This window comes from Corvus cornix, chromosome 1A (assembly GCF_000738735.6).
Source record: "Corvus cornix cornix isolate S_Up_H32 chromosome 1A, ASM73873v5, whole genome shotgun sequence".
Lineage (NCBI taxonomy): Eukaryota > Metazoa > Chordata > Aves > Passeriformes > Corvidae > Corvus > Corvus cornix.
In genome coordinates, this window is record NC_047057.1 from 8,837,407 (window position 1) to 8,850,005 (window position 12,599).

General features: G+C 37.2%; 1 protein-coding gene across 9 annotated transcripts in view; it reads left to right on the plus strand.

Moving 5' to 3' along the window:
- Positions 1–12,599, plus strand: part of PCLO (piccolo presynaptic cytomatrix protein) — a 326,540-nt gene that overhangs the window by 206,434 nt on the left and 107,507 nt on the right. For all 9 annotated transcript variants that reach the window (XM_039571469.1, XM_039571467.1, XM_039571460.1 and 6 more), the window contains exon 10: positions 6,305–6,430. In XM_039571469.1, coding sequence (XP_039427403.1) covers positions 6,305–6,430 — 126 coding nt within the window. The remainder of the gene's footprint in view (positions 1–6,304; positions 6,431–12,599) is intronic.

Consider the following 12,599-nt stretch of genomic DNA (forward strand, 5'->3'; position numbering starts at 1 on the left):
GTCATTGATGTTTTTTTCTGTGTTTGAGCCTTCTGTTCCATACAGACAATGGAACAGGGTGTAAAATTGTTCCAGCAGATAGGGGCCTACCAGCACCCAGCATATGTCTGGTCTAGATAAGGCTGGAGGAGGAATGACGAGATAATGTCTAGTAAGTGAACGCAGGAGAAAGGTATGTTCTGTCTCCATTCACAGCCAAATAGTATTGAAAGGCTTCATATTGTTTGATTTGATGGATATGTTCTCATTGCTATAACATGGTACATTGGCACATTACAAAATCTTTTGTACCTAATGTCTCAGTTTAATGCTTTCTCCGTGTGCATTCTCTACTATTGGACCTCCCTGCCCAAAAAAAGATCACCTTTGTGCTTCCTTGCCATAATTCGCCATTCTGGTTTTGTTCTGGTTTGGGGGATTTTTTATATTATTAAAAAGTGATGAAAAACATATTTGGACAAGTCTGTGCATTGGCTCCTGGATCTGAAACACAACACATAATCTCTATTTTGAGATTTAAGCATATCTCCCATTTCAAACTACTCAGAGATAGGTGTTGTAGCCCTGCATTTAAGCCCATTTCATTTTTTCCCATTTTACTTCTGTATAGTTTCAACTTCAAAGCACACAGTATTCCAAGGTGTTAAAGTGACCATGGGTTTACAGAAATAGTGAGTTTCAGCTACCATCTTGAAGGGTATACTTTTAGGCTCTTAGAAATTGAAATCAGTAGCATTTTTTTAATATCTTTCTTAAAAGTTTGGTCACCTAAAAGTCTATTAAATATTCATAGAGCTCTATTTCTAACTGTGACAAAAGCAAGATTGCTGCTGACGCTCATACTTACACTTTCCTAGGCCAATTCACACAAACACGTGTGATTACTGAAAATCTGTTGTACATTCTAGTTGCTTCTTTTCTGTCCTTGCTCATATAATTCGACAGACAAATGGTTTCATACTTTCAAATATAAGCCCAGAGGAAATATTTGCTTGAGTTAACACATGAACAATGTTTGCACAGAGCTTCTGGGTCACATGGCAGCATTCTCCTGCATGTGTTGAAGTTGTTGCTGCTGCATACGACCTATATGATGACTAAACATAATCAATCCTTGCCTTTGCTGCTGGAATGCTATTTACTTTCATGAGCAAAAACACCCCTGGAAAATTAATTTTCACTTTTGTGTAAAATCAGGACCAACAACACCAGCAAAAGCCTGCTGGGCCTTGAGTTGTTCAGTTTTCCTCTGCTCTTTTTTTCTTTCTTTCCTTTAACCTTTACCTTATGTAAGGGTTATCAGCGTTTATTTGGAAGGGCAAGTCTAGTAATTGCTTTGATGCTGAAATAGTTCCAGGAAGTCTAGGCTGTTCATACTCTAATGGCTATAATGGAGCTGCTCAGCAAAGCAGTGAAAAGATGGTAAGAATCCGTGATCTTCCCTGTGACCTGAGAGCAACAGCAACAGATTGGCAACAGTCTGATCTTTATTATCTCCATAAGGGAAAAAAAAGACTAAACTGTAATTGCAGAGCTCAGGTTATAGCCAGCATATTCCAGCAAAGTAAATTACAGTCTTTCTGCTTGTTGCTACTGTGACACAATGAAGTATAAAAGGAGATAGGATTTCATAGTGTCTGAGACACACCAAGCTACAGAAGTTCAGAATAAATAAATCTAAAGGAACAGAAAGTACCTCATGGTGGAAATAAGGAGAAAAGAGTGACGAATTTTGAAAACACATTTACAGTGATGCTTGCCAGGTCACCAGTGACAGAATTTAGTAGTGTCAGGTTGTTGGTTACTGATCATATGTAATTTTTATATGTGTATATATGTGTAAAATATATATGTATATGTATACATATAATGAATATACTTCACTGAAACAAGGTGTGGTGTGTAGAAGGGTATGAAATGACAAGTGAAATGTCCCTTTGAAAGTCACAGAGTTGGTTAATTGCTAAAAATCAGAAAAGACCATTCAATATTTTTCCTTCAAGTATGGATTTCTCACAAAAATAACTCTGCAGTTACTAAGCACTTGAAATCTTTGCTAGAATAGAATAGAACAGAATGCAATACAAAATACAGTATTTCAGACAGAAGGTACCTACAAAAATCTTACAGTCCAGCTACTGACCAATTCAGGGTGGAACAAAAATAAAAGCATGCAGTTGAAGGCACAGTTCAAACGCCTCTTAAACCCTGACAGGCTTTGACCACCTTTCAAGGAAGCCTGTTCCAGTCTTTGACCACCTTCTCAGTCTAAACCTCCCCTGGTACAGCTTTGAATTATTCCCACAAGTTCTATTACTGGATACCAGGGAAAGAATGCAGCAGTTCCCTCGCCACTTTCCTGCCTCGGGAAGCTGTAGAGAGCAGTGAGGTTGCCTCTCACAGCCTTTTCTCCAAACCTGACAAACCCAAAGTCCTCAGACACTCCTCACAGGACATTCCTTCCAGCCCTTTCACCAGCATTGTTGCCCTCCTTTGGACACATTCAAGGACCTTGACAATCCTTCTCAAATCGTGGGGCCCAGACCTGTACATGGTACTCAAGGTGAGGCTGCTCCAATGCTGAACACAGCAGGACAATCACCTTGTTTGACTGGCTGGTGATGCTGCATTTGATGCCACCCAGGACAGGGTTTGTCCCCTTAGCTGACACTGCTGACTCACATCAAACTGCTGCTGACCAGCACCCCCAGATCCCTCTCTGATTTACAGACATTGCTCTACCCACTTATACTTGTGCCCAGTGTCATAGGTACAGGATCCAGCATCTCCACCTGTTAAATTTCATCCATTAATCATAGCCCAATGATCCAATCTACCCGGATTCCTCTGAAAGGCCTTTTGTTAATCAAGAGAGTCAACAGCACTTCCCAGTTTTTGTCATGTGCAAATGTGCTAATGGTGCATTCAACTCCTGCATCCAGACTTTTGACACACATTGAACAAACCTGGCCCTAGAACTGATCCCTGAGGAGTACTGCTGGTGTCCGGTCCCCAGCCAGATGTCATTCCATTCACTACAACCCTTTCAGCTCTGCCCTTCAGCCAGTTCTTCCCCAAGAACAGTGTGAACCCACTCATCCCACAGCTGGACAGCTCATCCATAAGGATGCTGTGAGAGCCAGCATCAAAAGGCATAGTAAAATCCAGAAAAACTGCATCCAGCACCTTCCTGTCAGCCACTGGGCAGGTGACCTAAAGCTTCAAAGTCTGATTGTTCATATGTTCAGCTGTATAAATCAGTGGCATACAAGCTAACTGTAGTGATTTAGTATCAATTTTTTTGTTAGTTTATCAAATTATAAAAGCAATTTAGTTGCATTATCAACCTTGTCAAAGTTTAGCATTATATTATTTATTATATCTTTTAATATATATATTTTGGTTTGGGGGGGGTGAGGTTTTGGGGTTTTTTTTTTAGCTTAGCATGCTCCATCTTAAAGCTTTAGTTAAGACTAGATGGGAGAGTAGGATCACAGCCTTGGGAGATCAGTAAAAACAGTTTTAATTAATTACCAGTCTTCTCGCTTTGAAGCACCCTAAAAAGGATTGCATCTTAGATGTGTAAAATTCTCTTTGAAGAGATGTTTTCCTGAAGATATTTTCCATGGAAATCAATACCCATAATTCAGAAAGGTGCCCTCTCTTATTCAAATCACAGTGATTTGCTTTCTGGTGGTTAACTGGTCCTGTGTCTTGTAAAGAAAACAGTAGTTCATTAATCTGAAAACTTAATGAGAAAGATGAATGTCTGGTTATATCAAAATAGCCTGAGAGATGGAAATTAAGACTCAAAAATTGAAAAAAAAAATCCAACAAAAACAAGGGGAAAAGAGATCTGAGAAAACATATGATGGGTATTTTTAAACTATCTGCATTCAAGGTTATAAACTGGGCAATGTCATTCCAAACAGAAGTAGTAAGCTCAATATTTTCAATAGATAAAGTATAAATAGGCTTGAAATTCCATCTTCACATGAGAAAATACAGCAAGACCCAAGCAATATTACTTTGTCAGCCAGAACAGAGCACTTAGAGCTCATTGGGTGAAAAGTAGCTCATTCATTCTGACTACCAGGAATGAATGTTCTGTAGTTAACCTTAATTTAAATTTAAATTGTGATTTAAATATTTTTCTAGTAGTGTTTTTCCAGCAAACACACATATACATGCACACACCAATTCCTGTGATTGTCCCTTAGCAAGCATACCTCTGCTTAATACATTATGTCAGTCATACATTTGGCTCTAAAACCTGCAAGCATAAAACTAAAAGCCCTTTCAAAGTGTCTAGGAATAAAATTCTTCATATATTAGCATGGAAAATATTTTATTAGCAGTAATATGGAAAAAAACCCTGCAAAAACTAAACAAATATGTCAGCCAAGGTTTTCTGTTCCCTAGCATAGGTATCCATGTGAATGCCTCTGAAATCAAGTGTAGGTTCATTTATGTGGCAAACTACTTCTCTGCCATTCTGTCACAAATAGGCTATGAGAGGTAGAGATTCTAGTACTGTGTATCATGATAAAACCCTGACTCCAAGGAGTTCCTCCCCTCTGATGAAAAGCAGCCAGTCCTACAGATATATTAAAAATTCCACGTGTTGACTCTGTGAGTTAAGAGTAAGATACTGTGTCCTTGTTTGTGTGTGCTGTATACTAAAAATAGTTTGTTGGATTTACTGAACTTAATAGTTCCCAGTTGTGAGCTTCAGATCTTTAAAAATATTAATGACTCTTTCCATACTGCTTGGTCAGAAGTTCTCTGTGCAGAGCAGCCCACGTGAATTTCTAAGTCCTCAGAATGGACTTATGTTTAAATGCTTTTATAGGTGTACACATTCACTTTATGCAATGAGGTACTTACTTTTTAAAAACTGTGTTTTCTAATTTTTTTAAAAGACATTTAGACTCATCCATAGTATGGGGGTTTTGCTTTCCCTACCATGTTATGAAAAATAAACTTTACCAGTAGAAAATTTCAAATTTGCAGTGAAATAAGGTAATTAACCTGAAATATTAATACAGTTTGTTCCAATTAAACTGAAAACTCATTCTTCTCAAAAAAATATATTTGGAAAATGTCTAATTATGAGGAAAGCTGAGTTAAAAAGGATATAGATTTAGCTAAACTGGGATAGAAAAACTAGTGGAAACTTTTTTGGTCAGAAACACAATGTGGTAATCTTGCTTCTGAGACAAACTCAGGCTGACTTACAAAACACTAATAGCATTATGAGGAAAGGCCTTAATCTAAAAAGATAAAGCTTTGCAAAGAGGTGGTGTGGTGACTTTCCTACATCTGATTAGTCTAATCACTCAGCAGGTTTGGCTTATGAAATTAATGAATTGAAAAATAATGATTAAGACATTACAGTAAAGTTGGGTAAATCAGCCTTTATATTCCCAGATCAAAGTGTGAATCATCTCATATGGAATTTTCTTCAAAGAAAAAAATTGTTTCACTAGTACAGGAAGTTGTTTTTAAAAAAAAAAAAAAAAGCAAGATAGCATGAAAAGAATGGCAGTGCATAAGATTGGCTTTATGAGACTATATTTTACTCTCATTATTTTGTACATAAGGGAGGTTAGTGACCTGCTTCTCTCCAGCTAAAATAATGAGTGGTAACAATGTTTTTATCTGTGTACTTTTTCAAAAGGGAGAAAATATGTGGTTTAATGATACTTTACACAGAATTATTTTATGCTTTTCCAATTCTTAATTTGCACATCCTTTCATGTAGAAGATGTCAATTAAAAGCAAATATTTAAGAAAAATAGTAACATCTGCCAAGTACAGGCTCATGTAAATGTACATGCTTTGCTGCGCAAAAGAGCAAGCTTGAGGATCTCTGTCAATGTATCCATAATTATGTGATTCTAAAAGCTCAACTATTATAATTTCTCAGCTAAATTTCATGCATGTTGTAGGCATATGATAAAACTTTCCTTTGAATCCACACTTCACATGGATTTCTAGCAATTTAATTCAATTTATTAATACTGCAAGTAGATTGTCAGAAGAAGATAGGGTTAGCTTCAATGTAATTTTTAGTGACTCAGTTATGTCAGTCATACAGTAGCTGTTCAAGAAGATCTTCTCAAAGTTAAGTCTTTAGAAGAGCAACAGATTTGAGTGCAGATAACCCTGATCTTACAATCACAGCCAGAAGTTATTTGGGACATTTTCAGTAACCTCTGATTACTTGTTCTCTTCCTTTCTTTCCAGTGAATTATTCATTGCTTCATCTCTGTTTAAAGTTTTTGCTTTCTTTTGGTCACAGGCAATGGACTGGGAATCCGAGTTGTAGGTGGGAAAGAAATTCCAGGCAGCAGTGGGGAAATTGGAGCTTACATTGCCAAGATCTTGCCTGGGGGCAATGCAGAGCAGACGGGGAAGCTTATAGAAGGTAAGATAAATGCATTATTAAAAAATGGAACCGTGGGACGGCTGGGAGTTTGTTAGAATTATTTGTAACACACATTTTTCTCTTGCACAATGGATGCAATCTTGTGCAAGGATAGAGGGCTGAACCTCCACAATACTTAAAGCAGAAAAGGCCTGATAGAAAGTAATTTTTATGACTTCTGTGGCCAAAGAGAGTTGCCATGATGAGCATTATTATGGCATGTCTTCATTAATATGTGCCAACATGCTGTCTGCATGGTCATATATCATCAGCTTGTATCACGGACATGCTGTTTTGAAGATCTTTAACCTGTCTTGATCACCTAGGTATCCATGTTTGAAATTTCTTAGTTGCACAGGTAAAACATACCCAGTTGTCTCCCAGATACATGCACTAACCTTTTTTCTTAGTTCCCTAAAATCATACCTAATGTCAGTTTTCCAGTTTAAGGTAACCATCCAACCTGCCCCAACAGGCAACAGAGAAAAAGAGGTATCCACAGAAAAACAATAATTTCATCTAACTTAGACTTCTGCTTCAAGAATTGAAAAGAGTCTTCCTCATTTAATTGGCTTTAAGAAAACTGCATTAAACTTCACATCATCCTTTAGGCAACCAAAGCTAGATGGAATGAATTTCACTTCATTATCAATACATTTTCTAGGATTATTGCAATGTGATCATTCTGTCTAATAATTTATTTCTGTTTTAACATGAATGCCACCTTTTTATAACTTTCTCTTTTTATAGCTATTTTCTAGTTCCCTTTTACATATCTGTATGCACCTGAAATGTCAGTCTGCCCATGGACAAAAATAGAATACATTTGTTTCTAATTCATTCAACTATTTTTTTTTTCTTAAATAAAAGCATGTATACAGGGAAAGATAACAAAAGAAGATAAGTAGGAAAAATAGCTTTCCCAGCCAGAATTCAATTCATATAAGTTTTCTGAATGGTAATCATGCAAAAAATGTAATGATTAAATTGAAATCACTTTGCAGACAGAATGTCTGCAAATTTACCCAGAAAAACTGGGTAAATTGATTAAAGAATATATTTACAAGGAATAGTTTAATTATGCTGTGGGTATTACAAAACAGTGTCACCTGCATTCACCCTGCAGCTTTTTATGTCCTTGGTGTTTTCTTTGCCAATATTTTAATGATATTAAAAAAAAAAAAAAAAAGCACACAAACCCCAATGTCAGTGAAATTATGTATAAACAGAAATATATTTCTTTTTGGCTATAGACTTGATTTTGATATTCATATTTAATGGGTAGTATCGCACTCATCAAATGATAGAATAGTGTTTTTTTGTGCATGAATGATGAAAGAATTGACCTTAATTTAGTGTGTTTTGAAGCAAGTATTTGTTTTGGCTCTCTCCATACAAATAAGCAGGTCTTTCATAACTGTGCTAGATCACACATGCATTGTTTCAGTACCAAGCAAGTAAAGAGGAAAATGTGGTTATTCAACATTTCCCCAAGACTGGACATTTCAAGAAAGAGAATGAGCAGTTACAGCTTGGAATTATCTGTGGTCTTTTGGTTGATTTTGCTAGGAACTTTTCTGGAAATTGAAGTGTAGAAGCGTTCTTTACTCACCATACAGGTTCTTTTCAGCAGTGATCAAGAACATCTTGGATTTACAATAACTACAGGAGAAACCTGACATAGAAATTTACTTTTTAATCTGTTCACATAATATATTTTGAAGGCTTATTCCTATTTTGAAGGCTTATTCCTATTTTATAGGAAGATGAATATGACAGTAAAATATTTATTCCTTTGTTTCATTCTCCCATCATATGTTCAGTGATATTTCTGATCCGACCTTTTTTAAAGTATCCTAGACTTGGGTATGTTGGCATAAATCAGCTCTATCAAAATCCCTATATTTGATCTGTTGAATTTTTCCACACAATATCTCAGAATATGTTTTAGTATTGATGTGTTAAAAGTTGTATCAGAGACAAAAAATTCTTCCTGCAGAATGCATTTTGACTATGATATACAAGACAAACATTTCCTCTCACTGTCATTTACCTTTAGGTCTTGCCTTTCTATCTAGTTTACTTTTTATGTTATTTTAGATGGTTGTCAAGATTAACAAAGAATATTTTTCTACTTCAGTGTAAGTTGTTGTTGGCTTAGTGGAAATATGGCTGGTGCCCATTTAACCTCTACCCTTCAGAAGTACTAAAATCCATGGAGGTCTTCAGTCATTCTCATACTGATCTCTGTACATCCAGCCAGGCTGCTAATCTTACCAACATGGCTCATATTTTTACCTCTAAAAATAGAGGATGGCCTTCTTTTCTTTTTCGAGTTATTTGCTGTCTTTCACACCACAGAAAGAAAACACAAAGAAAACTCATTATGTCATTATCTGTAAATGCAATTACTTTTTTTTTGTGTGTGTGCAGTGATCATGAGTCACTTTTCCTGATGAAATGCTGTGTGACCACAAGTTAGACTATATACCAAGTCATCAAGTAAACGTATACTAATGTCATTACAAGTTAATATCTTGACTCATTAGCCTTTCTAAGAACGTGAATCACTGTGAAAAATCCCATCAACTTAATTAATTCCTCTAATGCTAAAAACACTGGGTCAGGTCTGAAAATCCTACTAATAACATAAGAAACAAGGATGGATTTATTGTGGTTGTGAAGGAAGACAAACTCCTACCTTCTCTCTGTATGACTGCATATAAAGAAATGACACACAGATAGCATTCCTATCCTTAGGGAATAACATAAAATTTTTGTCTATTAAAAAGCTTTGGAGGGGTCTTAGTGCTGAAAATTTTATTTATAGTTCTGACTGGCAAATACCAGTCTTCTCAGTTCTCTCACCTTGAATTGCTTTCAAATGTCAAAAATATCTCTGATTCATCACTCATTGGCGTAACAAAAACTGGAGGTGGAAGACTCATTCCACCGAGCTCATCAAGTGCAAGGACTGTGTCAATTTGATAGATGTGTCTGTGCTCCCCCTTGTGTTGACAGAAACAGTTCAGTTTTATTCCACCTGGAAAATCTACTGAGTGAGTGGCATTTCAGCCAGCATTTTTGAGAAACAGGACATAGAGTAAAGAGCAGAAATGAAATGTTTATGTGTGTTACCTACTCTTAGAAATTTGCCAGATGCCCTCAGCATTCCACTTTTCTTGTTGGACCATTTCAATAGGCTGAGTGGAGAGCCTGGGAACTGTTGAACAACAGGTGTCTTTGTTACAAGTTTTCAATCAGCCAGACAAGCTGTGCTGCAATGGTTAGGTCATCTGATGTTCACTGAGATGAAGATACTCCCCGCCTTTCCAGTCTCCTTGAAATTCTGGCAAACTAGCATGGTCTAAAAGCTAATGGTGAACTTGATTTGTGGTGATCTTACTGCCTTTGCTTATACTCCACTCAACAGCTACCCTGACACTGGTCAGACTTCTGTTAATCTGTTCTGAGCCCTTTTGTGTGCATGTATATTTTTAATATGTATGCACCATTTAAATGATAACTTCCCAAGCTTAAAAACAGGAAAATCATAGTGAAGACATATATCATATATATAGTAAAGACAAAAACTCTTATTTTGAAAAACACTAAAAAGAACCTCAAGTTTCTCTTTTATAGCAAATATAATAATGTAACATTTCTAGCTTAATTTGGAGGGATGCCACCTAACTTATGAGTCACAGAACTTCACTGTAAAATATTAGAATATAAAGAGTCCATGCTAGCAAAGAGACGTGCTATTGAATTTAATTCAGTTGAATTTTGTGTTTTATAATTTAATAAAAATATTTGTGATACAGTGAGATTTTAAACTTCCCCATCCTGAATCTGGTTCAATAATATTATAAGAAAAACTGCCTGATGGATGTACAAATACTGAAAGATTGTGATACCTGTTAAAGCTGTTAAGTAGGTCAGAGGAGAAAATGCACTGTTGTTGGAGAGTTCCATCTTAGTTAATGGTGCCCTCCCCTCAGTCCAATCCTTCAGCACTTGTTTTGATCTAGATTAATAATTAATTTTCTCAGGATGCAGGAAACATTGCTCCTGAAAACAGCATGAGGGTCCTCTCAGAGCCACCTGCCTTCAAGAGTAGGTAAAAGCACATCCAATGTCCTCAGCATCCAAGTCTAAATATTGACAATAAGTTCTTAAATGTACTCAGTACCTTTTAGACTTTGATTCACCTGCTAAGAAACAGATGGTCAGTTTTTCCAAATTGGTTGCCTTTAATTGTGCTGAAAGTTCCCCAGGCCACATGGCTGGTTTCCCTCAGGAGAGTATTTTGAATGAGTGGGTCTTTGGTAATGCCAGACCTCTCTTTCATCTTTGGAAAACTGCAATCTCAGGACTTTCAGATGCCTTCAGGAAATAAAATTGAGGTCTCCCTATTTCCTCTTATCCCTATTTATTCATGTTTCTTTTCGCCTCATATATAAAGTCTTACATATTCTTACACATTCAACTGTCACAATTTTCTTCTTTAAGACTTTTGATGCACAGCTCACGCTCTCTAATGCCCTAATACAGGGTCAAATAGTGCTAGAATCATTCCTCAGATTGAGGCTTAGAGCCTTCCTTTGGACTGTCGTGGGATGGCACAGCTTATGACCTCTTGGTCCACAGACCATGGCCACAGCGTCAGTGAGTACACTTTCTCACAAATCTGGAGCCAGTAGGGAGAGCATGTTCACTGCTTGTCACCAAACAGCCTTCTGCACCAAACTGACATGCGAGATGAAGAGGGTGTGCCAAGCCACATGCTGGCAAAAGAGGGCCACATCTAAACCTGCACAAAGTGATTTCCACCCAAAGCAAAATATGATAGGGAAAAGGAGAAAAGAGCTATTTGGATTACCTCCATCAGAGAGCAGCCTATCTCCCCACCTTCAGTTCACAGAAGAAGGAGGCAGACCCAGGAAGCCCTGACAGAATCCTGCCTTAACCAGAATGCTCTACAGCTGTCACCCATGGTGTGGACTTTGGCTTCTGACCTGGTTCACTTCAAGCATCCCAAAGGCCCAGGCTTCATAATGGAAGAATGTATACTGAGAGATTCTGCAAAGGCAGAGAAGAAAAAGTCAGGGCTCAGTGGGACTCATCTGTACGCATCCAAGTATGGTTAGCACAGCTCTTCATTATTTCCAGAACAGGCAGTTAATCAAAAGGAAAATTATGATAAAGGCATAAGGAGTTATATATGATGTTAAAGAGGGAAGCTGCATTGTTAGGTGAAAGTCTGCTACAAAACACCAATCAGTTGACCACCCAGAAATGACACTGAAATATGAGAGACTAAGAAATACAAGAGCCCTCAGTAGCAATTTTGAGTCTAGGGAAGGCTGCAAATGGAAGCTGAAAGACAGCCAACATGTTCATGGTGTGTAAGCAATCCTTCATGCATACAGTCTGCATTAACTGGAGAAAAAGAGTATTTATACTATCTACAGTTCCTTCTCTGAGGAGAATGTAAATACGGCTAACGAGAAAACTAGAGAGGAGATGGCCAGTGTGGGGAGACAATTAACTTACTTTGGTTGTCTAATATAAATAAGACAAATCTGGCCATAAGCAGCACTGGGTAGAGGCTGTTGGAATATTATAATCATTGTTTAATCTTTAAAGATTTTCCTGAGTTCTGGGCAATGACATCTTTGAATACAGGTATCTTCCTCATTCCTCCAGTTAAAGGTGCCAACTAGATAGCTTCCAGAATCTGTTTCACTCCAGCCATGCCCTGGGGATGTGTCCCTTCATGTGTTTTCAGATCATAAGTTTTCAATCATAGGTTTTCAAGTTTTTAAGTCCTTGTCATCTTAAAGCATGTTATTTACTGGCATTGGAAACACATGATTTCTTTCAAGTCCTCTCAGAAGGACAGTGGGAAGCAACTGCAGTACTGATCAGTCCATGAAACGTTTATAAAGAAAATGTTAACAATTTTTCTGGAAGTTGTTTAATACATTTTTGGGCTACTTTGAATAGCACCAAGTGCTGAAAAACAAGGCCAGACTGTTTCAGAAGGTCTTCTGCAAAGGCAGTACAGGTGTAATGGCTGTCCATCTTATCAAAGCTATCTCTTGCCATAGTGCAGACGTGCTTTGCATCTTGCTTGGAAAATACAGCGTGACTGGAATGGTCATGG